At 39.4% G+C, this 27,006-nt stretch overlaps 1 protein-coding gene across 1 annotated transcript in view; it reads left to right on the top strand.

Moving 5' to 3' along the window:
- Window positions 1-27,006, top strand: part of ush2a (usherin) — a 204,912-nt gene that overhangs the window by 7,220 nt on the left and 170,686 nt on the right. Inside the window, exons 5-10 of the mRNA XM_022741757.1 lie at window positions 16,990-17,125; window positions 20,406-20,469; window positions 21,352-21,453; window positions 21,734-21,923; window positions 23,380-23,594; window positions 26,489-26,710. Of these exons, the coding sequence (XP_022597478.1) occupies window positions 16,990-17,125; window positions 20,406-20,469; window positions 21,352-21,453; window positions 21,734-21,923; window positions 23,380-23,594; window positions 26,489-26,710 (929 nt within the window). The remainder of the gene's footprint in view (window positions 1-16,989; window positions 17,126-20,405; window positions 20,470-21,351; window positions 21,454-21,733; window positions 21,924-23,379; window positions 23,595-26,488; window positions 26,711-27,006) is intronic.

The raw sequence follows: 27,006 nt of genomic DNA, 5'->3' as shown, positions 1-27,006 counted from the left end.
TATTCATTCAACCATTGGCAAGAAATCATATAAGCTATTTTCCCAAAATGCAAATTAAAACATAAATAAAGGTAATACTAAAAAGTAAAAAAAAAAAAAGAAAGAAAAAGTACAAAATTATAAAATCAGGCTGTTCCTCAAATAAAAGTCTATTGCAAATAAATAAACTATTTGATCACCCTTTTTCTTGGAACTATAAAGCTATTCAGTTTTTTTACTGTTAAAATTACTCTGTAATGTTTTTCAAACAGCTAAATTACATGTATGGTTTTGAAAATAAGAATGGGAGTGCAAAATGCAAGGAAATAAAAGGCTGTGCTGTTAACAGCTGCAGTTTGATTGAAAGCAAGGTTCACAGCTGGAGGGGTAATACAGGAATGATGAAGTTATACATGTTGACCAGTAGGGGTGGGCATTCTGACAATTTTATATCGTGGACATTCTTACTTTGGCACAGGATCTACTTTTTTGATGAGTCGTACAGATTGTGTCATTAAAAGACTAAATTTACAGTCCGTCAGTGGGACAAGAGACCTGCCTACAGGCAGGGAAACATGAAGTGGGAGGAGCCAGGGCCAGCTGGTTAGTAGGGACTGGCCTTTCTAACTAAAATACTTGCATATAGCAGAAAATAAATAAATTACAGCACTGGCCAAACGAATGCTTCATATGAACTACGCAAAAAATAAGATTGGTTGTGACACGGTTTGTAAACAGAAGACAGCACTGTGGGCAAAGAGTAGCGGTAAGCAAACACATTTGAAAGAAGCATCAAAGCGGCAAAAAGATAAGAGTCACATCCTCCAGTCAGGAGTGTCAGAGTAAAATCAGAGCGGAAAGAGGATACAGAGATTTGGGCCTTTAGCCTTGATTTTCAGTGACCAGCTTTGTGTCCAGGCAACCGTATGCACAACTCATCATGTGATCACATGATTTCAACTAAATCTATGTGAGTAATTCAGATCGTGGAATGCAACTCTGCTCTTAAAGATTGTCATTTATTCTTTTGGCCAGATCGTCCACCACCTATCCAGAAAATCTGACTTGACAGTTTAGTTTACAGGCTGGCTGATTGGTGTTGATGTCTGGTACAGTAGTTTGGCAGTCCGACGTGTCGTTGGCTAAATGTAGTGTTGCTGATGGCTCAGTTGCTATCTAGTGTGTGTATGTGTGTGTGTGTACAGCATGTGTGTATGCCCTGTGAGGATCAGGATTTTATATATGTACAGTATTTGTGTTCTGTATATGTCCATCTAGGCATGGAAAAAGGCCTGTTGGCACTTTGCTAAAAGTGTGCTGCGTTGGTGTAGCTTGGAGGTGTTTTGAAACTTTGTGTGTGTTTGTGCATTCTTGTGAATCAGCCTGTCTCTCTATTAATGGTATGGTGATGTGATCTGCTTTGACCATCCAGAAGAATAACATAATCATCCTTGACACTCAAACACCGTTTGCACCTTCCCATTCTCATGCATGCACACACACTTATGTACCCGCTCTCTTACACATACACACAGACACACACAGTTCAGTGGTAATTTGTAGAAGCCTGTCAGCCACAATACAGACATTACCCTATAGTAGCTGGGTAATTTAGAAACCTTTCCTACACACATACAGTACACACATACGCCTTACACACACACACACACACACACACACACACACACACACCAATCATCTGTCGGTTTGAAAAGATCAAAACACCAAAAAAGACGGTCAAAAGGAATACGGGTTTCCAAGTGCCAGGAGCAATTCACACAGTCACACACACACACATGTGTGTGCACACTTGTACACACATGGTGCCAGGAGCAAGGTGCTGTAGGGATGCTGGTGCTCCCTAGGTAGTTGTCTTATCTGATTATGGTAACGATGTAGAGAATAGTGGAGGAAAAGGTAGCCTGGGGGAGGGAGGGACTGAGAGAGGAGGAGAGATGGGGGAAGTGAGGAATGTGGCTCAGTGAAGTTAAGTGATAGCTTCGAAGTCATTCTACAATGGGACTCACCTTTCATTACATTTCTGCAGAAGTTATTAACCATCTGTAGCTCTCCTACGTAGAGAAACATCTGGTATTATGGTGGCTGATGATCTGTGTATAATTAACAGAACTTGGTGGTCCTGGGTGTTTACATTGTGGTCCCTTGGTACACAGTGGTGTGTGGGGGCAAAAAGAGCAGCAGTGGTACGTGCAAAACAGTGGATAATAAGACTGAGAAGGTGGTACTCATTAAAGAGAATGAGCTGCATGTGTTAACAAATCACCTATTGATATCATGAAGCACTTCATAGTTAAACATGTAAAATTTCATCTTATGAACATGATCAGCCTCCAGACACTCAAATCATATATGCTGTTCTTTCAGCTCCTGACAGATATCTGAGGGGAAATACTCTGATCCACCATAAAATTTGTATTTTATTTAAGTGGATCATTATTGGGTATGCTTATTATATTTCTGTGTCATGAAAGCTGCAGGAGATGTGTTACATTATGCAGACTGCATGAAAATGTAAGCAGTATCCCGGTGGGAAATGCTATCAACAAGCATGAGGCCCACGGGACTTCGAACACACTATCTGTTGGTGTTTTGTGACTTTAAGTACGTACTTTATTTATGTAATTTCTTAAAACATAGCAACACTAATTTATATTTATCTGTCATTAGTATTGAATTTATACCTGATGACTTATATTTTCGGATTCGGATCAATGTGCTCCCAGTTTAAAGAAGCAGTCGGGAATACAGGTACAAAAGCTGAGCGATATGCTGCTGTGGTCGGGGCCAGCTGCGAGGATACTTTTTCATCTTCAAGTCTTGTACATTGTAATAGCTATTGTGTTGTACTACTTTGTAATGGCTATTACAAAGTCTTGTACTTTGTGCGATTGTATGATTTTTGCAAGTAAAGTGGACAAAAGTTTGAAAATGTGCTGTGAGCGAAATGGGAAATGTAGAAGTAGTTGTCAGAAGAGGAAGAGAAGTGAGATAAATAGCAAAAAGAAGTGTCTTGGAAGTACAGAGCAATGAAGAGAAGTGGACAAAGACGGAAAGAAGAGAAAGAGAGTTCACAATTTGAATAGCTTTGGCGTACTATCTTTTGGAGTACCAATGATTGACTGTGTGCCTGGAGGACCCCCAGAGGGGTCCGTCTGTTAGTGCTTGAGCAAATCACCATTATCGTATGAGAAAGTGGCAGGGACAACTAGTCACACTGGTCCCATCATGACCTAGCATGGCTGCATGAATGTTTAATACTTATGTGTACACATACTCTCTTTCTTTCTCTTACTGTTATCCCCTGGCTCGACTACAGGAGTTTCAGCCTGATTTAAACCTGATTCACCCCTACTGACAATCGGGGCAGAAACCTGGCTCTGGACATTGGTCAGTACTGATGTTTGGCCCAGATTATCAGGTAATGTGATTGCTTTACAGGTCCAGTCTTAAACCTCCTGAACTGCTCGCAGACTCATCAGGGCCGCCAGGATAAATATCAAACATGTTTGAGAGCAGCTGATAGTGTTGCCAAATGGTAAATAGTTTAGCGCCTGAGGCTAACATTTGCTAGCATACTACTGTTGACAGATATTAAAAATAAAAAGTTAAAATGTCACCTTGAGTTTTTGCTAAAAAACAGACAACACGGGTGGTCTGTTTGGACCTCTGCTTTTGATTTTCTCACTTTTTTCTCACTGCAAGATTTTAGTAAATTGTTGCACCACAGTCTCCATTTGTTGTTTACATCTGCTTCCCACGTGATAGGAAATTTGCTCCAACTGGCAGGGTAATCTTAATAATATCCAGTAGTGTGTGGTGTGCCATTTCAAAACGTAGTATGTGCATGTTTGAGAGAAAATAATGTATTAACTTTCTCCATGTGTGTGAGATGCAACCCAATTTTTAAATCAGTTAGGATTTTAAAACTCCTGTAGTCTGAGCTAGGCCTTAAACACACAGGCACACTAGTGATGAACATACTACTTCCACATACACACAGCCCCCCACCCACCCACCACACCACACACACACACACACACACACACTACACACACACACACACACACACACACACACACAACAACACACCAAACACACACACACACACACACACATACATACATACACAAATGGATGGTAGTTCTTTGAGAAGGCTCATACCTGTTGGCAAAGACAGAGAAAAAAGAGGAGAAATAGCATTGTTAAGAAAAGATGAAAATGGGGTACGTGGGTCAGTGTCTGAGAGTCATAGTGAGTTAAGGTCAGGTCAAGATTACAAGGACACACACATCTATCTATGTATTTATTACAGGGAGTGAACAAGTTGTTCAAATCTAATCTACAATTTGTTCTCTAGACCCTGACAGCTCATCTGCTTCACTACTCTGCTCTTATACAGTTTGGCTGCTAAAGCTTCTACTGCATGCCATAATGACCTTAATGAATGTTTTCACGCACAATTACACTGGAAGACTCTGGCTGTGTGTATGTGTGTATATGGACTGGTGTGGTCTTGGCAGAAGGCTGCTATTTTGCACCAACTGATCTGATACCATCACAGTCACAGTTTCTATCGCTCTCTTTCTTGCATAGATGCACATGCCTCATCATCCTGTCTGAAACTGGTTTTGTCTTGTTTTCTCCTTGTTGCATTTTGTCTTCTTCATTTCTGTCTCTTCTTTGTGCTTAGTCCCTCTCCTGAAGGCTCTACTTCTTTGGCATTCTTGTTCTCTTCGTTTCCTCTGACTTCCTCTGTCTTACTTTTCACTTCTTCTTCTGTTTGTTGTTGGTGTGAACTGGTCAGTACATACTGTACGTTTTACCTGAATACCCTCTCATTTCACTGTTTGGACCTTCATGTATTGATGAGGGTACTGCTGCTGTGGCAAGCTGCTCATCAGGTAACACTGAAATTTGACATCAAGAGAAGAAATTAATATAAGAACACATCAAGACATTATGCATAGAAAGTTTCATAGAGTATGTCTATTCATTTTTTTAGTATTTGCTGCTCTCTGGCCAAAAGTTAAAATTATAGCACACATACAGTCAACAACAAAACTGAATACACTCCTGGTCAGTATCAATAAAATGTTAAATGATTCAAAATTGTACCTTCTTATACTAAGTGTATTATTTTTAAGTTGATGATGAAGGGTATTTGATCTTACATATAATTAGAAACAAACAGGTTAGACAGACTGCAGCCCCAAAAGTGCAACCTCAATACAACAAAAAAGTGAGTCCACCCGTGATCACTGCAATAAAAGTGATTATACCTGCCATTTCCAGTTAAGTCTAACTGTATGAACAAGGTTATAAAATAACCTGTGAAAGCCACAGCTTACTCAGTTTTGGACTGGGAATTGTCTGAGGTAAGAAACCAGTTTGTGAGACTTCACAAGGATGATAGAAGGCAAAAGAGCATCAGTAGGTTTCTGAAAATAAGCTGAAATAACAGTTTTACCAGTGGTTAGGAGGTACAGTGGCCGTCCACGAAAAATTATGCCCCGTACAATTCACTGTTCATGCAAAGGTACATTGAAAAACAGATATGTAAGTTCATCTGACTTGGCACAGGGATTATCTGTGGAAAATGGTGTTTCAGTGACTAATCAGACAGTGGAAATGACACTGCATGAAGTCCAAGAAGTTGCCCACAAAGCTGCACACAATTGCAAGATTCAATTTTGCCAAAGAAAGAGGCCTGAAGGATATTGGCAGCACATTATTTGGTTAGATGAAACCAAAATAAATTTGCTTTGATCAGTTTGGTGTGGGACAACCACAGTGACCACATAGTGCCTCCTATGAAACATGAGAATCTAGATGGTCTGGTCTAGGGAAGATTTCCATTTTGCGTCACCAGATGTGCTCGCCCTTACCGTTGCGTAGCAAAGTGCCACTCTCATTGCCTAGCAACCTTGACCACAACTTCTTTTTTTTTTTTATTACAAAAACTCATAGTTTGAAGGCCCTTGGTTTTTTAACAGTTGTACAGTTGTATAGCTGCTTAACTGAGCTGGAACCTGATACTTGCATTTAAAAGTGTAATCCTCCATGTCAGCATTGTTTGCTGCAATATTATTGTCAAAACTGTCACGCAATGTGTCTTGGGATAGATTGGACCACGAAGGCTGAATTTCATGGCTGCATTTGAAGGAGCTTGCAAAATGGGACAGTTTAGTCGCACCGCTGTGACGCAATCGGTCTTTAAATGCAGCCTTGGAAGAATGCAGCCCCTGAATTAGGACACAGCTATGGAGGTGAGAGTGTACTGATATTGGCCTGCATGAACATTGAAGGTGTAGGGGAGATTTATAGATGGCACTATGAATGCAAGCTTGTATACTCAAATACTAAATGAAAAGATGAATCCCAGTCTCAAGAAGCTTGGCAGGAGAGGAACTTTCCAACATGATGATCCCAACACACTGCAAAAATCCGCTTTTAAATGAGAAAATAATTAAATCAGTGTGTGTGTGTGTGTGTGTGTGTGTGTGTGTGTGTGTGCGCGCGCGTGCGTGCGTGCGTGCATATTTACGTATGTGCCTACACTATGGACATGGAAGCACTTTTTGTGCTTGTTTCAATGGGCTGCATGTGTGTGTTTGTGCATGTGTGCGCACTGAATGCAGTACATTTATCTGTGTATGTGTGTGTATGTGGTACCGTGCATGTGTGTGAAGGTGAGGCAAGGTTGTTATGTAGGGGTGAAACGGACACCTCTATGCTAGCCCTCTGCCCGCTGGCACAGGAGGCGAAAGGGCACGAGACTGGCATCAATTACATAGTGAGAGAGAGGGGGAGAAAGGTGTGTGTATGTGTGGTGGGGTTTGAGATTTTCTGTCTTTAAATTGATTTATTTATTTATTTTACATGAGTATTTCATGCCAATGTGCAGTGTGGTCCAGCCTAATAGTGAGAGCATGGCACTAACACAGCCAGGGATAGGGGTATCATTCCCACCAGAGCTTGAGATATGAGAGCTAAAAATGTATGCAGCAAGGGTGGTGCAAGGTGCTTTGGATAAAAGGATCCACCAAAGAGCATATGTTATTTTAACCTGCCCTTTGTAGAAATATCCACACTAAAGTAGAAGTTTCATGACTAACCAGAATATTATATAAAAAAAGAGGATGCTAGATGAAACATAGAAGAAATGATGAGTTTAAAACTGGCTAGAAAGTGAGACCCAAACCTGCCCTTATGTGCTTCTTTAAGACCAGGACTAACTCAACCCAACTCGTATTGCCAAATTTGAGATACAATCCTGTCATCTGAATTGATCACTTTGCTTTGTTTTACTCGGTCTTCCCATCAATTGCCACCCATGGGGCGGCTGTGGCTCAGGAGGTAGAGTGGGTTGTCCACTAATTAGAAGGTCGGTGGTTCGATCCCCTCCTCCAGTCCGCATGTCCTGTCCTTGGACAAGATACTAAACCCTACCTTGCCCCTGATGGCTGTTCCATCAGTGTGTGACTGTAACGTATGAAAGTGTGAGTGAAGGGGTGAATGTGGCAGGTATTGTAAAGCACTTTGAGTGGTTAGTAAGACTAGAAAAACGCTATATATATAAGTGCAAGTCCATTTACCCTTTATCAAGAATTTACAATATGTATGCTGACATTTTTAATTGGAAAGGGTTCCAACTATGTTGTGTCAGATCCACATTAAATAAACTTTCTTTGTGAATGTCAGTAATAAAATTCTATTTACCGCCAACAGCTAAGAGAGCACTGGATTGGTATTCTATGTCAGCAGATAGGTGACTCCAAGGTGTCAGAAAAAGTTGGATTGATAATTGGATTGGATTGATTACTAAAATGTACCAAATAATACATTACATTTGAAAATAACCAAACCTGAATCTGAATAGAGCCAGTAATTTCGAGCAATAAAATGGCCTGAACCCAACCCAAAACTTGATACTTTGTCAGGATCCATCAGGAAGGAGAACTCCACCTGGTGCATCCAGGCTTTGTTACTAAATCTTGTGCATATCTCTCTCCCTTTGCAGTGGGTAACTGTATGTGATTCTCCTTCATTGTATGCTCTCATGAATGTCTCTGCTTTCTGCTCAGAAAGAAAAAGTCTTAGAGACTTATGGTCTTTATTAAAAGGTTGGTGTGTCACCTTATATATGTCCCCTCTCTCTCTTTTTTTCTCTTTATCTTTTCCCTCTGCTTTTTTTCCTGAAGATGATTTTCTCTTTCTCCCTTTCTCTCTCTTCCTCTCTATCTCATCTATCTCTCATTCTCTCCCCCTTTCATTGTCTCTCCCCCTCCACCTTCTTTGTCCTTCCCTCTTTCCCTCTCATTTTCCTTACACACACACTCTCTCTCCCTCTCCATCTCCCTGGGGACAATTTTCTTTTCTTAAATAAACTGTCATAGCTAGTGTTAAAATATGGGCCTTACACGGAGTGGGCACGGCAAGGCAAAGGCATGGGGCCCTGGGCTGGTATAAAACATGGATAATATGCTGTGAGAGGTAATTGTATCTTTTAGCACTGAGATGAGTAGAACAAATGTGTCTCCTCTCCATCCTCCCCTCTCTCTCTCTCTCTCTGCTCTTTCTCTCCTCTCTGTCTAACTCTTACTCTCATCACCCCCCCCCCCCCCCACCGCCCCCAGCCCGCCCCGCCTCTTCGCTTTACACAGCTGCAGCCGTGCTAATATGATAGAGAGAATATTGGCTGTACATCAGAGCTGCTAACAGTTCATAGTGGGTAAGGGCAAGTATAGAGGGGGGAGAGGACCAAAGTTGGTTGGAGAGGCCTGGAGGGTGAATAACAAGGAGAGGCAGCGTGATAAGAAGAGAGTGAGAGAAAGAGAGAAGGAAAGGTGACAGTGCGCCTGGAGATGCAGAAGAGGAGAGCTTGGGATGCATTAAGTCACATTATACTATTTCATTTCACTCCACTCACTTTGATTTTCATGTGGATGCCAGGAATATATGGGAATATCCAGCAATCTGTTTCCCCAAATCATGTTGAGTTTAATGATAAGTAGTGCTCAACATGACACCTTAGCCCCCTTAAGTGCAAAAAAAAAATTTTTTTTTTTTTTTTTTACTTGTTGCAGTTGGCTAATTAGATACAAGTTAAAACAGGTTGCACAGTTTGCGTAGTTGAGCTTTCTGTAATCAGTTTTTCCTTAAGTAAGATCTCTTTGGAGCTTTTGCTTCTACAGAGTCACAAAGTGATATCAATTGCACCAATGATAATGTAAAGATATAATCATGCTGCATTTGGGAACCATAAGGTTCTAGAACAATTTTGTCTTTTTTAACTTTCCCTTCATTCTCTCTCTACCTTGGTCATCCTGGCACAGGATTCTCTTCCTCTCCTGTTTGTTTCATGTCTGGTCACATTAGAGGCCACCAAACAGGAAGTGAGGTCGTATCTCAGCAACACTTTTATGTATGAAAACCAAACTGGGTGCCTCGTGTAGGCGGTGCAATAATAAACATTGCAGTTTGCCTTATAACAAAAACTTTTTCAAATCTTTACCAAAATTGACACAGATGTTCTTAAAACCAAGCCTGACAAAACTTTTTTGTTGGCTTTCTGATTTGCAAAAGCATTCATCCAACAGGGACAATTGAAATTGGTGGCAAAGGTGCCAAATGTTGGGTGCGGTCAGAGTACGGTCTAGACCTGCTCTATTTGAAAAACGACTTGAGGTAACTTCTGTTGTGATTTGGCGCTATATGAATAAAAATTGACTTGAAATCAAGTTATATCTCAGTTATATTATTCGAATGATTTTGTTCCATATCAGCCACTTGTTTGCTCTAGAATTTTGACAGGGACCAGGAATTACTTAAACTAGCAATTTATCGCAAACTCTATAAAAACCAAGCTGTTTCAATTCCACTGGCATGTAATTGCTCTTAACAAGACATCTTACTGGAGCACCAACAATTTATTAACTCTTGATTATACTCCATTTATCTTCTAACATTTCTCTCTTTCATTCAATTCCCTCTCATGCTTTACCCAGTAATTTTTTTACTTTACAGTCTCTATCCAGTGTTTTCATTTATTTTGCTTGACAGTTGATAGTTGAGATGGACAAGAAATCAGGGGAGAGAGATGGAACTGAAATTAAACTTGAGTGTTGTGGTTATATGGTATGAGTCTTAACCACTGGATCTGAAGAACCCAGTCTTTTTGTATTTCTTTTACATATTCACTGCGCCATTCCCTTTGCCCCCTCCTTTCTTACCACCAATTTCCTGAATATCTTTGAATGTCTCCCGTCTTCCTTTCTCAGTGACACGAAGAACCATCTTGCTAAATCACCTTTTTTTCTCATTGTATACATTCCAAAATATCTCGTTCTATGTCACTGTCTTTCCCATGTATCCTGCTTTTTCTCTGTCAACACTAGTGTGTTTCTCATTCATCCAACAAGCTCTACACTCCACCCATTGTGTCTCTCTTTATGTCTCTCTCTCTGTCTCATTTCCTGCCTCTTTTTCTGCCCATTGACAGCTTCACTGGCTGTGGAATGAGGTGTGTTATCAGTGAGTGGTATGTCAGTCAGTCATAGGGCAATACAGCCCAAAGCAGACGGCCTGGGCGGAGAGAGTTTGGCGAGGTGGGATGTGTAAGGGCAGAGACAGGGAGTCAGGGATTAGAGGAGGAGATAGGTGAGGAAGAGCAGACAGGCATGAGAGGGGCATCAAGACAGGGGAAGTTCTGAGAAAAAAAACAAAAGCTGGGTGAGCTACAGAGAAGGGGATCCCACTTGCAAGATGGACAGACGTGTACTAAGTGCTCTGTGTTCAAAGATGGCAGTAAAGAGAGTGACGGAAGAAACAGAAACAAGGGGCATGAGCAGACAGGAATTGATTGAGGGAAGTACCAGACTATAGGAAGGAAATAAGAGAAACAAAAAAGTGGGTAGAGGAGGTGAGTAGAAGGGATAAAGGACTGAGAGGAATGAGAAGAGGAGAGGAGCTGAAGACAGGGAGGTGAAGAGGGGATTGCAGAGGGAGATGGACTGAGAGGTTGTGGAAAATGTGGAGGACAGGTGAAATGGGATCTTCCGTGATAAAGGTAAAAAAGGGACAGTGTAGTGAGTGTAAACTGGTGTCTTACACTGGGAACACTGCATGCGTTGCATGAGTGTGGGGGCTGCTGTTGCTGACCTGCTGCGGAGAAGCACACGTGTGTTCACACGGGCTGCGTCTCTGCTGCGTCACTGCTTCTGCCAGCTCTATCTCTCAACATAGAGTCTGTAGGATCTTGAATGTTGGATTTCTTTTCATTATACATTTTTTTTTTTTTTTTTTTTTTATTTTTAATTTTTTTTTTTTTTAAAAAAAAAAAAAATGTATAATAAAAAAAAATAAAAATAAAAAAAAAAAAAATGTATAATAAAAAAAAATAAAAATAAAAAAAAAAAAAATTTTTTTTTTTTTGACAAAAAATGTCACTAAAATACCACTGTCTCCACATGCAGCTGCTAAAAGGGTTAAAAATATGAAAAATTTTTCATGTCTATGACTCATTCAGATTCAGCCCAGACATGGACAACTATAGTGGAAGGTGGTTTTATGTAATGTTGCTGGTATGACGTCAATATGACTATCAACAGTTTTCTGTGTCTATTTTCCCGGGAGATGCACGTGTCACGCGTGAAAAATATAGACAAGGCGCCCAATCTCTTGATTACCTCCGAGGCGCATGTCACGCAGGCACTGTGTCCACTCTAATCCGTTAACATGTGCGCTGAAAGGAGAACCAAGATGTTCTGCAGCCACCATGCACACACCATGCATCCAGTGTGTTCCTTGCCTTACAGGGACGCAAACAAAATAAATGTAAATATATAAATAAATAATAACCTCTAAGTATTCCGCCAAAGCCATAGTATAAATAGGCTAGTATTTTATTTGAAAATTTATAAAAGGAAATCCGGGGGAGGCTGTATGAATGGGCCTGATGCAGTTGTGAAGATTAATAATAATATTGTTATCCATAACTTACAGGTGCTATGCTCAAGTTTGTCAGTAGAGGAGATCTTAGACCGACAGATGGAGCAAACTGTTTTAAAGGAAGGAGGATTATAGTGGGAGCATTGGGGCATTATGTGCTTTTTTTTCTTCTCCGACTATGGGTAGCTCTCTCTTTTTTTCACCATAGATATGTTTGCATCCCTGTGTCTTAAGGAAAATGGAAAAAGGGCATCTCTTCCAATTGTCAATCATAATTTCTACTAGCATTCAGTAACACAAACACACAGTTACAGTAAGCTCATGCATAGAGACTTCCACTTCTTTAACTTGCATAAAAAAAACCCACACAGTATTAAAATATGTATCCAGTAGTGGTTTACAGTGTTTCATTTATTTTGACCTCAAGGCTGTCACCTCTGAAGTTCTCAAATCAGCAGCCCTGTTCCACCTGTAAATAAAATGTTATTTTTAAGCTTTTCACAGTGTGCAATACATCAGATGTTTGGATAATGTCTGGCTGTTCAGAATAAAAGATTTATTCATTTATTCAGCTAAACTGAACTGCTTCAGTATGAAATTGCATTATGACAGCTGTCTGTCTGGAACGCCCCGCACTCCAAAACTAGTCCCAGCCTATCTACATTTTGATTATGACAATAAAGAGTTATTCACTCTCCAGTTGACTTTTTCAAGTAATTCCTTGCAGCCTCAACAACCAAACATGAGTTAGATAGGTATTTGGAAGCAGTATACTTGCTTATATTGCTGAGAGTTTAACCTTAAAGTTACATAGACATTTTCTGCTTAGATGGGTCTTAAAAATTGGCTCTTGAAATTATTCCTGCATACATGAAAGTTATGTAGATAATATAATCTCTTGTATTGTCACTGTGTTAAAGCGTAGGTCAGTGCATGGGTGGATCGAGTTCATGGAAAATTACATCAGGTCATCAGGAAGTGTTGCTGCATCCCATAGACATCTCCTCATCTATCACTGTGGTCAGCTGTTAGTTAACTATGTACTCCTTTCATGTACAAACAAGCCCACATTTCACCATTTGAAAATACTAAGAAAAGTTATATAAAGAAGACAGTTGTACATAACTCTGTATTGTAGCATGTGATGTAAGATTTTTAAATACAGATTATCCTTTTTACCATTTTTACTTTTTAATTTTCCAAAACACCAGGCTCGTACTTTTGAAATCAAGTTTTCTGTCTGTAAATCCTGAAGAGTAATATACATGCAGCTGGTTTTGTGTTCCATGCTGGTAACAAAATTTTATGTAAATAAAAAATATTATTTTATACACCACAGTACATTATTTTCCACATTTTCTCTACCTCTCTTACTTTTGTAGCCCACAGCTACAAAGTGAGTTTAGAAGAAACACTGCTGTCCACACTCTGTACTGAGCCATGGCTTGGCAGGAGTGTGAAAATCGAGAAGAGCTTTAGTCAAAATGCCAGCCTACAGATCACTAAAAGCTTTCCACTCAGGGTTTTCCTGGGCTTTTAGAGAGGCTTAGGTGGTAACATTGCCAGTGGGGTGGGTTTTACACAGGGAGAGGGTGCTTCGAACTCCCTAAGAGCACAGAAACCTTTAGAAATGAAGTTGAAGGAAATTATTTAATAACGACAGGAAAATAATGAAACTTGTCTTTAAAAAGGAGATGTAAAATATAGTATGTGCATTTCATTTGATGGCCTTGAGAAACTGTATATGTTGATACAGTACATGGACAATATTACAGCCACCAGTCACAAAATGGCAGAAGTTATAAAATTTTGCTAAAATTAACATATATATATATATAGTATCACATAATGTGAAAATATGTAATGTAAGAATAGTTTAGTGCTAATGCATGTTTTAGTTTTAACATGAGTTTTTGCTTTGCAAGAATTTTGCAGGTGAAAACACTAACCATAGGTAACCAGGCCAAATACTAATGGAGCCATGAATAGTCGCAGGGACCACAGGTGATGCAGGGGTTAAGATTCAATATCCAAGCTGGCCCAGGATTGAACCCTGCTGAACCCATCTCTCCTTCCAGTTTCAGCTTTAATCTGAATGTGACAGAGAGTCTGAGTTTACTGGAAAGAAGGACATAGCAGCGGGAGGAAAAGAGAAAACAAAACAAACCAAAGCAATAAGGAACAGCTGTGTATCCAATTGCTGAGCTACAGCTTAAGTTGGCATGATTATAATTATTTTTTAGATAATGCAATCACAGTTGTTAAAGGAAGATTCAGCCTCAGCTATTTGTGTTATGGGTACACATTGCACATTGAATGGTTATTATTGGGCAGATAGACTTAAATAACATGTACAACACCAGGATATTCAATCAAATGAAAAATACAGCAGACACCTATGGTACATACAGGCAAATTGCACAATTATTAATCGTGTGAACACATAATCAATTACATTTAGGAATCACTATTTGTGTCCTCTATTGTAGTTCAGTGTACATTACTGGTCAAAAGTTTTAAAACACCCCAATTTTTCCAGTTTTTATCTGAATTTTAGCAGTTGATGCCCAATGAATAGTGAACTGCCCAAGGAAAAAAGATCAACAAAACCCAAAAAATCAAGTATATTTCATAGAAATCTGGCCGCCTTCAGGGATTAAGACATTCCAAGAAGGAAAGAAATGAAAAGAATGAAAGAAACAATTCCAACAGATGCCCCAACTTTTTTTCATGTCTTACAAACCCTCTGTCTGCATTATTAGGACAATACTGTACTGCAGAAAGTAGTTCTGTATATTGCTATGAGAATGATGAGAAAAATAGTAACAAAGAAAGACAGACTGGTTGGTCAAGGGATCATCCTACAGCAAGATAATTAGCCAAAACATTAGAAGAAAAGAACCAGACGGTAGTTCACATGATAAAAGAGCAGCACAGTCTCCAGACTTAAACCCTATCAAGCTGGTTTAGATGAACTGGACCAAAGGTGAAAGCAAAGCAAACTAAGTGCAACATATGTGTGGGAACCTCTTCCCAGTGTTGAAACACACTTCCATCTGATTTCCATTGTAGAAAGAACGCCACAAGTGTGTTAAGCTGCTTGAATGCGTCAAAAATTTAGATTAAATTCAGTTCAAGAAGATTCCATGATTCCTTGTTCTTTTAATTTCCAATTGTTTATTTTTTATGCTTAATTTCAGGAACACTGAGATATGAAATAAGAGTCAATTTGAAAATAGAGGTGTTCTGATACTGGTAGTGTTTATCTGAAAAATCTTCCAATGGTGGTACCTTAAAGTGCGTTATTTAAAAGGCCTCACAAAATTAAATATCCTCTGTATAAATGGAAGAGGCTAGGTAGAGCTTGAAGTTGTCATTTCCTTTCCTCTGGACTTAGTGGACACAGTTCAAATGAGACTAGTTATCAACACTAAAGAATTCTCTGACTACTTTTCTCTTTTTTTCTCTGTTCTCCAAGAACTCTGAAGTTACACTGGCTAAAAGAGACAAAGAGAGGTAGAGGAAAGAAGGAGGTAAAAATACAGATGGACAGGGAAAAGGAAAAACGGAGGGAAAGTGTTTGTGAAAGCTAACAAAGGGGAGTTGGCTGTGTTTCAAAAGGGCGCGTGGCAGCTAAGGAGGATGAAGCGCTTCAGGATTCATTTACATCAGGCCTGACAACTGCCTCACATCTCCCCAAGAGCCACACTCCTCTGGCTTAGAGATTCCTAAAGAGGGCCCTTCTTCTAGCTCCCTCTCTTACACCCGCTCTCTGACTTTTCTTTTTCTCCCTCCTGTCTCTTTTTTTCTCTTGCCTTTTTTTCAGTCTTATTCTCTCCCGCTCTCTCTCTTGTGCTCTCATGCGCTTGCCAGTCTTCAATCAGCCATCATGAAAGTGTCTGTCTGGGCGTCTTAACTATCCTCTGAGAGGCAGACACTTGTCTGGGCCTGCCTTCATCCCCTAAAGGCGTTTTTTGACTTGGACTTATTTCCCTCCTCACACCTTTTCAACTTCCCTAAAGAGCTGACAACAAGTGAGAGCGACAGGGCAAGATAAACATGAGGGAAAGAGACAGGAAGGAAGATGAGAGGGGGAAGTCGTTGTCTGAGAGGGAAAAGAAAGTAAAGATAGTTATGAAAAATAGGGAGAGAGAGGAGCAAATGAATATGAGGTAAGGGAACTCAAAAACAGAAAAAGGTGAGGGAATCGAATGACCTCATGGAGAGGAGAAAGGACAAAGCAAGGAGGACCAGAGTGGAAGAGAGACAAGGAAGATGAAGAAGGAGAGGGGGACTCTAGTTAGACAGGGAGAGTCACGTTTATCAGTAGTCCCACAGTGTGTTTCCCAAACACAGGATTTGGAGATGGGGTAAAGGGAGAGAGTGGGACAGGGCACATTAAAGTTTTTTTGGTTTGATGTAAGAGGGAGCTGCTCCTGCTTTGACGGTGTTGTCTGCCGTGCAGTTTTTAATATTCATGCAGCAGATCGGGAAAGGAGAGAGGAGCGGAGGAGAGAGGAGATATTGGTCAAACAGAAAGCTAATTTGCAGCTGAGGCAGTTTAGCCTGAGGCTCTTTCTGCTACTGGGGAAATGAGCTGGAAGATTAGCTGTATGTATAATTCACACACACATGGTCACACACACACATGCATAGTGTGTGCATATAGTTTTGTAAAAAGATGCACATATTCACACACAGAGCAGCTGCCACTCTCTCTGAGATGTGTGTTTCAGCAGTAACCGGCTGCTAGGCCTTTACTGCTGCATCTGCCCCTCGGGCCGCTCCATTACATGTACTTAGGTTTCACTGTGGCACTTAGACTGTTAATGATATCCAGTAATGCTTCATGTCAATGCTGATTTTTTTAGTTGATCATCTTTTCTTTTGTGGTTTATTGTTTATTGTCGTTTATTATGATTGGTTGATATAGTGTAACAGAATTTAATGATCCTTTTTGGTTTTCTCTTTCAGAAATGATCAGATAAATAGACACCCAGTATATACACAGACTCTCATCTCACTGTGACTGATTTCCAGGTCCATGACAGACGTGTGAGTCTATTCCTGGATGGGCTTGAGGAGGATGGGACACCATTTGACACAAGACCTCTGACTGCAAGACTCTTTGATATCAGCGAGGATGGTGCCATGTGGGTGGGACTCAGCTCTAACGGTAAAGATTTAATATTTTTAACATGATTACAAGTTAAATTAGTGCTATGAGTTGAAGATTGCTCAGATCAGTACTGTACTCAGTAGCAGTGGTACTGTTTTCTTCCAAATGTATCAAAATGATAAAACAATGGAAAAAATATAATTTAGTTATACATTCAATTAAAGGGTAAGTGAGTTTCAATATGGCCAGCCCAGAAATGATCAATAATCAGTTACCAGTGTTTGACCATGTTTAAAACTACAGCAGAAACCTCAAATAGTAAAGCAGAAATTTTGTTGGCTCCACCTCGATCCTCCTCAGCAGGGACCACCATCAGTTTTTTTCCACAAAGTGGAGAAAAATTACCTCTTAGTTTATCATGTCTGTATATCTTAATATGGTGTCAATGACTACTCCACCTTTATTTTCCTCCCAGCATTTATCCCCCTTCAACTACACATCTGTGATTGATTGGTGGTGCCTGGGAGCCGTCTTAGAGTCAATAGGAGAGAAATTGAGAGAAAAATGATATCCGTTCATCTCCAGGGTGATAAACGAGTGTTTTTCTTCTCGTTTATCAGGCATTGATCCCTAGTTCACTGCAGGTAGCATCTGATCAGCTGAAGATCACATCAGAGGGGGTGATCAATACAAGTGATTGGCTCGGGGGTAGAGAGAGAGTGTGTGTGTGTGTGTGTGTGTGTGTGTGTGTGAGAGAGAGAGAGAGAGCTGGTAGTTGGGTGGGTGTTTATAGGTGTGTGTGGTTGTTGAACCTTTGTTTGTGTTTGGAATTCTGATCAGTGGACTGATTATGCGAATGCTGATCAAATGTATTGATTAACAACTATGTGTGTTTTTGGAGGGGATCCTGCTAACTGAAAACTGTGTGTATGATAAGTACAATGAGAAGTTGGCAAGGGAAAAGCTTATGCCAACCACATTTGTAAAGAGATCGATAAGGATAGCAGTTATATCAAAAGAGGAACAGAACTGTCCAGAATCAGCTGTTGATAACAGATCAATAGTAACTTTTAAGGGAGTGGACATGGGACATTAAAGTTGGTATTGGATGTTTTTTGGAATGTTTATGGTTGGCATATTTCGGTGATACCTATTCAGTGTATTTACATACATGCATTAATTATACATTTCTATATACTAATTTCCAGTCGGCCATTTCTACGCAGGATTCAGATGCCCTTCACATGCATGGGTGATTCACAGGAAACAATGCAGAATGTAATCCAGCGTTACTGTTTGTAATTCTTTTGACATTTATATTGGCCTCACTGATTACTGTTCAGCTGGATTAAGTTGTACTAATGCATTAATGTTCCTCAAAAGCATTCAATTGGCAAGTGCTGAAAGCAACCAATAATTAAAATGAATCTGCAAAACAAGACATGATTGTTTTTAGCAGGTTTAAGTATTGCAGGTAGTAGTGAAACATGAAGAAACAGAGAGTTGCAGGCAACAGGTTTCAGAACTAACTTTTTAGCAATATCCTCTTACTGTATTGTTATGTGGAAAAGTGAAATTAGATCACAGTTGCACATGGCTTGATGGCAAAATGCCAATTGCTGACTGACTCATTTTTTAAACAAAGGTTTTTGGTTGCACAGTAAATGGATACACCAGTTCTTCTTATGTGGGTATTTGCAATGTAGGGGCATTTTGGAAAAAATACTGTATAAATGCAATCTATTTCCCAAATACAATTTCTGACAAAACTACCTGCTTAAGGAGTGTTTTAGTAATCTTAAATATTGAGAGTTCTGACAGGGCCAGTGAAGGACTGAGATGAAAAAAAGAGACAAAAATCATACATAACCCGTAGTTGCCTCTATTAACTGTCATCACTTCTAAAAACATAAAAACAAAGAAGAGGAAACTGAGAGAGACGGATGACAGAATGCAAAATACAGAGAGAAAAGACAGACCTACAGAGAGAAGAGAGAATTAAGGCTTATACCTTGCATCATCCCAGTAACAATAGAGAGAATGCTTTTCAGAGGAAGGCATAATCCCATTTCCACACGCTAAAGAAATCCTGAGCCAAAGCCTAAGGCTGCACAACCACACACTGTTCTAACACACTTACATCCCATAACACTGTCTCACTCGCGCTCTGCTTTACACACGCAAAAGCCCCCAACACACACACTATAGTTGGCTCAAACATGGCAAAGCCTCTCTCAAATGCAAATACACACATAGATGAACACACTTGTACACTCTCAGTTCTCTAAAGTGGGAATGTTTTTTGGAATACACACAGGAAAGCCTCAAACACACGTGCACACACTTTCACAGACAAAGCTAGACATGGCATGGGTTCTGTCGATGCTCAGAGACGTTATCCGTTTTCTAAGAGTTCCTGTCAAACTACACAGAAGTTTGTTGGACACTAAAAGACTCTGGCTCTCTTTGGACCAGCATCATTGTCTTTGTGGGTCTCTTATGTGGGTCTCTATCCAACATTGTCATGTATGTATGGTCGTCTGTGGAGATGTGTTGGGGGCTTGCCTGTGCTTATTTGTGTTTGATGGTGTTTCTTGTCTGCAGTCCAGAATCCACATGTGTGTCTGGATATTGTGCTCACATGTTTAAGATATTTCAGTGTATGTCTGCTTGATAATCAGACTTTGGCATGTAGGCATATTTGATATATGTGGCATCTCTCATCCAACATCTTTACATTTACATCACTGTGTTCCCAAGTTGAAATCTGTTGTCACTTTTTTTAATCATTTTAAAGTATTTTGCAGTTAATTAATGATGAAAATAATTGTTAATTGTAACTACTGCATACTCAATATTTTGTTTTCCACAGTTTAAAAACAGTTGAACTTTTCCACAAAATGATATAAATTAGTCCTGTATAGACGGTGGTTTAGACACACAGCTTTCTACAATAAGGAATCAGATTAATTAAAAACAGTAAATCCTCTGAAACACTGTTTTCTGCAGTAGAGGTAATGGGGGAAGCCAGTAGGTAATACCTGTTATCCTTAGACAGGCCTGTTTTGGCCCTGGCCTCAAACCAAGCTAATTATTTTGCCCTTATAAGTCTTTTTGCTCTCTAGTGGAAGCAAATGTAGGCTGTGGCAGACCCTGTTCGGCTTTGTTTCATGAACTTGGCCATTATAAGCAGCTGTGGGCAGTCTCACTTAGCTGGTATCAAGAAACTGATAAGATAATCTACTAAATACTGTGAAATCCTCTCACTCACTTCCTTCAGTACAAACCCATTAACACCTTCTTCATGTTCTTTTCTCCTCTCTTTTCATCTCTCCAGGGTCTAATCAGTTCATTGGGTGGATGCAGGACTTTAGATTTTATCCCGCCACTCTGACCAACAGGTGAGTTGGATAAAGCGAGACAGAGAGACAGGTAATGAGCAGCTATCTGCCGAGAGGCAGTGAGGAATCACAAAAGGACCAAAGGAAATGAGTGTTGTGAAAGAAGAGGTTAGATGGAAGAAGGAAGGAAACCATGATTTACACAGGCAATGGAGGGGAAGTCATAGCTCTAGATAGATTGATTAAAGAGAAAAGGGGATAAAATAAGGAGGAATAGACAGAGATACTGTACAGGTGTGATAAAAGGAGAGATAGTTAGAAGGGGAAGGCTAATCATTGCATCTTAAGATCCATACTACTTCCAGAGGATTTTCCTGAGAATTCAATAAAAGGCAATTAGTGTTTTGCTCACCAGTAATGTGCACACAGTAAGGACTTCGAGCTTACAGGTTTGTCTCATCAAGATTGGGGTGAGACAAAATGAGGGATTGAGTTTTCAAATTATGCCTTTGATTTTTCACTTTGCACTAAATGTTCATTTAATAGCCCCTAAACAGGTGCTTTAAGATTTTATCTCAGACTTCATGTTGTTGTAAAGGTTTGTTGTTTGTTACCGTAATTTTTGTACAACCTCACTATCACTGCACAACATGTATTATATTAACAGTCCATACCCCACATTTTGGGAATTCCTGTGTTTTTCTTTTGGTGTTTCATATGTTTTATATTTAATTATATTTTATAAAAAACATAGCCATGTGATTTGAGTCGAATATATTTTCATGAAAACTACTAGCTCATTAAGCAGCATTTAACTTATATAATACTGTATATAATAGTACACTTTTCCTTTTCTCATCCCTGTTTACTATGCATAGGATTACATTTTGCTCCAGTGTTGTATTATAGTTTAATATAATCTACTGTGTCTTGTTTTAACAGGGAAATAGTGGAGTTGTACTCAGGAGTCCTGCCTGAGCTCCATGCCCAGTCAGAGTGTCGCTGTCCTCCCAGTCACCCCAGAGTACATCCTTTAGTTGAGAGGTACAGTATCACAACTTCTCATGTACTGTATATTTTAAGTGAAAATAATATTTATCCACATCAGTCCTCTGCACAGCAGTAATAAAGATTTTTTTAAGGAATGTATGTATTTTGATGATCCTGCATTTTGGTCCCTTCTAAATGCCTGTTTAAAGCTTTACCCTATGCTGTTATTATGGAAGTCTTAAGTGTTAATGTAAATAAGAGTCCTCTGTTGAAAAACCCATATTATCACGGCCCTTTTTAACTGGTACTTTTGTTTACCTGACACCGTTTACAGATATTGCATTCCCAATGCTGTGGAGGACACCACCAATGACAGAGTCTTGAGACTGAACCTTAATGCCCATCCACTCAGTTATGTCAATGATCAGGACATGGGCACCACATGGCTTTCTAAGATCATGACCACACAGGAATTGGATAAAGGAGTCACAATTACAGTGGATTTGACGAATGGACAATACCAGGTAACAGGTTAAATAGAGATTTTGGTCTGCTTTTCAAACATGATGCATGAAAAGATGTTGCTCTTCAGAACCAATCAATCAAACAGCAACCACTTAGTCTCTGCCTTGTTTTGTGAAAGACGGAAATTAGTGCAGCAAGAACGTACATAATATGGTTGAACGCCAACTGCCAGTTCCTGTTAGCACAGGCTTTGACTTGCGCTTTACATGTTTATTTTTAGTTTTAGTTTACTTCTCAAGGAGGCACATCATTAAATTTGCTAAATAAAATGACTAAAATCCCCCTCCCAAAAAAAACAACCACTGATGGACTTAGCCAATCGCCGATATGGTACAGCCGTTGTCAGATAATTTGTATTGACCCAGTCAAATGTGAATCATTCTAGGTCATTGTTTCGTATATCGGCATCCTTACCTACTCCTTTGTTAGCTACTTTGGGTTGGACAGTAAACTAAATCCTGTCATTATGAAGTGTGCATTTGAAATTGTAATTTAAAAACACTGTACTGTATCTATCTGCCTGCACCTGTGTGTGCTGTGGACAGTAGTTTCATCCGCTTTCTATGGGCTGCAGTGAGAGACAGATGGGGGCAAAGAGAGAGAGAGGGAGGGAGAGGGAGAGATTGCTGGATTTGGGCGTTGTCGACACTGGGTTGTCAAAAGACTCATCCCTCTTCTCTCTGAAGTGTGTATGTGAGTGTGAGCAGGATTTTGGGAGCTGTCCTGACGTGGTCGCTCAACTCAAGTCCCTAGATAAAAGACACTTTCTGAAGTTCGGGGTATGTGTGTTAGTGTGTGTTTGTGTGTGTGTGGGTTTGCGCAGTGGTGGTGGCTTAATGCGCTCCCTGCTGTGTAACCCACTGTCCAAGCCCACACTGTAGTGGGGCAGATAACACTTAACACACACACCCACACCTACACACAGACAGGCACATGGTTTAGTGGGAAACTACTTGTTTGTGTGTTTGAGTAAATATGTGTCTATGTGTTGTGTGAGGGCTGTACGTTTAAAAAAAAAAAAACCCGTACTTATAATTTAGGGCTGTCCATGCATAAAGACAACTAATGATTTATGAGTGTTTTTACCATTTGAACAAGACTAAGACAGCACAGGAAATTAAAATGCAGTTTGGATCAACACACACCAACTGACAGATATGTTTTAATGTTTTGTCCATACCATTTAAATGCATGAGGGGGCCAAAAATTAGTAGAACCTCTTAGTTTAATGCAATGCAAAACAACAACAGCTCTTATTATGGTCTTGAATATTACTATAGAGATGAATTAATATGTCTGACACAGTGTCAACAAAATCTTGACATTAACAGCTTCACCATTGTAGAATGTATTGCATGCCTGCTGTGTTGAATTGCATTACATTGTATTGTTCATATGCAACTGTATTGCAAATCTGGTTCCATTCATGCTAACCTGTACCCCTCTCCTCTCCAGGTATTCTACGTTATAATTCAGTTTGGCGGCCTCTTGCCTGAATCAGCTCTGATCCAAAGGCGGAGGCTTAACCTCACAGAACATGAGAGTAGAACCACCACAGAACAGCCCTGGTTAGACTGGCAGTACATGGCTAGAAACTGCAGTGTGTTTGAAATGCAGAACAATGGACCTTTACTGAGACCAGACTCTGTCAACTGTCTGCAGCTACCCAGGTAGGTATGATATGTGAATGTGTGGGTGTGAAAAATAGTCAGAGTCATTGAATATATTAATATTAACTGTAAACTACTAATATAATACATATTTATTATGTACTGACATGCTGAAACACTAATATGAACACTGATGACTGAACAGTCAAATGAAAATACAAAAACTATACCTCTAAATTTGGGGATTTTTTTCAGACAAGGTTATCCTTTGTGGTTTGAATATTTTGGCCTTCCTCAGATATTCATAAAACCCTTTGAAAGCCTATAAAATACATATTGAAATTCGAAATATGTTTTAGTCCTTTACTTTGTCAGTGGTCAGATAAAGATAAAGATGTCTCTGGCCACAGATTGATCATTCCATTTGAAACTGCTTCATCTATATGTGGAAAAACTGAAAATAATCTTCTCAGTCAGGCTTTTTCTGTTTCTCCCCAGAGCAGGACCACATGTTCTCACTGTATACTATTGGGTGGTCATGGCCTCTTCAATGCAAAGGAGATTACACAGAAAATTTACTGGCAAGACTAAATAAAGCAGGATATGAACAGACGAACACATTTAAAAGCACATTTATGCACACACCTGTTTGTGTGTGCTAGTGCATGTACTAACATACACAAAACATAAGTCAAAAGAAATCAAAGGAAATCAAACATATACCCATTACACACGCACAGTAAACGCACGTACACACACTGGCCCTCTCACAGGGACTGGATTTATAAAGCTAACCACCTACAGCGTTGGTCTTAGCATATGACTGGTAACAGGCGATTGGCACTAAATAGAGAAATGGATTTGGAATGTAGTCTAACATTCACACACAGTCTCACACACTAAATCTTGGCATAGCTGCTTGTATCAAGGCCTTCGTTGGCACTAGATAGAACAGGTATGAATAGATCACATATAATTTAGACACTGCTTATTTTTCACTTGACTGACAAATGATATCACATATAACCTTTCCTGGCACAGATATACGTATTAGCTAAATTGGCATGGGAGCAATTGAACCTTACATTGGCAACATAAAAAACACACTCTGTGACATTAAAGTTCATAATTATATCAAAAAGACCAATGTCTTAGATCTTGCAAGATTTATGTTATTTTTATCTTGCAAGATTAATTTAATCCTGCAACAGACATTCCATCCTCTGAGACCATGGGAGTGTCTGGAAAGATAAATTTAAGAGAGCCTCAGTCATTTCAGGTGTTTTCATACCAGTCAAGTACAGCTCTGCTCCCGGAGTGCTGTCAGTGATCCATTTGCATCCTTTCCACATGTAAAGATAAACAGGTAATTTTACGAGGAAATAGAAATGAGCACCCAGCAGTGGGTAATGTTTGAAAAGAAAACTGTTTTGTATTGAATCCTGGCTGAAATATGCACTGCATATAAATAAACTCATAGGGATATAAATATCTTTTTTGTTATTGTTTGGAATAATTTGCTTAATTTTTTTTGTATGGTGAAAAACCCATAAGCTTGACTTCTGTAATATTGCTTGAACTGCTCAACAGCACAGAATTTACCAAGTTTAGATTCTCTCAAGCTTAACTAGCTAATCAATGATGTGTCAATTACACATCATGGGTAATGTCAAGGTGGAGCAGTTGCATATATATGGAAACTATTCCCACATGCAACTGGTTGCACCACAAAAAAGGTTTCAGTTGTGAACAGCAGTTTGGTGTTCAGATAGTTGAATGTTTCAAAGTGTAGGATCCCCATGAAATTGGTTAGCGAAGGTGGTGAGTGCTTAAATAAGTGGCCTAAATAAGAGTGTGCATGTGTGCACCCATATCTGTGTCTTTATGTGTTCATAGCTGCTATCAGGTGTGTTGCAAACAAGTTTTTCTGACACCCCGAACTCAAGCAGAAACACTAAACACGTACATATGGTTACATTACGAATGCAAAGCCAAAACACACTTTTGTGGACAATTACCCATATGTATACAATGTTTGCAGCTATATGTGTGATACTGTGTATACTATTTATTATATGCCAGAAGCCAGAGTAATATATATAAATATTTATATATTTTTTATTTATATATATATATATATATAAATCAACACACACACACATACACACACACACACACACACACACACACACACACACACACACACACACACACACACACACACACACACACACATACATGTACAAGAGAAGTGGCCTGAATAAGTCTTTCAGAATTAACTGAAGACAAAGAGGTGGAGGCTGCTATGGGTAGAGAAAGGAAGAGAGAAAGTGAAGAAGAAGCTTATAAAGCTTATAGAGGTAACGACAGAATAATAATAGTTTTGTCTTCTTCATGGTACTTGTGTATTTGGTTGTGCTGTATTATTTGCATACTACTAATGCCTGACCAGTAGATGACTTATGAGGCTGGGTGTTAAAAAAAACACCTGATAACTGTATATCAGCTTATGATAATTTAATAACATAAATCACAACCGTGATATGGGTCCTTTGTATTTGTAAACTGGAGAACCAAAGAACTTTGACGAAATGTGACCAAGAGGCATACTAAGAGGGGCATTACAGTGTAGAAGTCAACTTGTCAGTGCTGTCTTGCTTCAAAGCTGGCTTTCTCAATTTCTCAGACCACAATAGTTATAGATCTGCATTAAGCTAAAATTGGCCAATATAGTTAATATATATCAGTCTGGCTGATCGATTGCTCTAGCTCTCAGATGTTACTATTCCAGGGCATCACTGCTAAATTGAGATATAACTGGCATGTCCTCACAGATAAAAAAAAAAATCCTTTCCAACTTGATAATTTTATTGAAATGTTATATTTTAAAAAATCCAATTTTTTTCAGTTTTTGTTCATGCTCAATTTGTGTGTTTATGTTCCTTGTGTTCCAGCGATGTGCCCTTCTCAGGAGGTAACATCACATTCAGCCTGCTGACCCCTCAGCCAAACCTGAGGCCAGGCTATAATGACTTCTACAACACTCCTGCCCTGCAGAAGATGGTACATGCCACCCAGGTCAGGATACATCTGAGTGGACAATACCACACCAGAGTAGCTGGGGTGAACCAGCGGCACAAATACTATGCTATCAATGAGATCACCATCAGTGGCAGGTGAGGCGTTAGAAACATTTATCCATTTATCCAAGTATCTCATCTGTCTCTTGAAGAGCTTAAATTGTAAAAGTAAAAGTAGAAAGTCAAACTGTCATGCATGAAATATAGCTTTTATATCTTAAAAGGCAGTTTGTTGTATTTACTATTTATAAAAAAAAAAAATAATAATAATAATAAAAGCATAATTAATAATAACAGTCCGTCCTGACACTTGGCAAAATTGTATTAAAGTTGTGTGACTGGTTGAAAAAAAACATCTTTTCAGTGTTGATTTGTTATAAATGTGTTATAAC

The sequence above is a fragment of the Seriola dumerili genome, unplaced genomic scaffold, assembly GCF_002260705.1.
Source record: "Seriola dumerili isolate Sdu_G_001 unplaced genomic scaffold, Sdu_1.0 BDQW01000003.1, whole genome shotgun sequence".
NCBI lineage: Eukaryota > Metazoa > Chordata > Actinopteri > Carangiformes > Carangidae > Seriola > Seriola dumerili.
The sequence above is the reverse complement of the archived record's forward strand: the minus strand, read 5'-3'. Positions and strand labels throughout refer to the sequence as shown.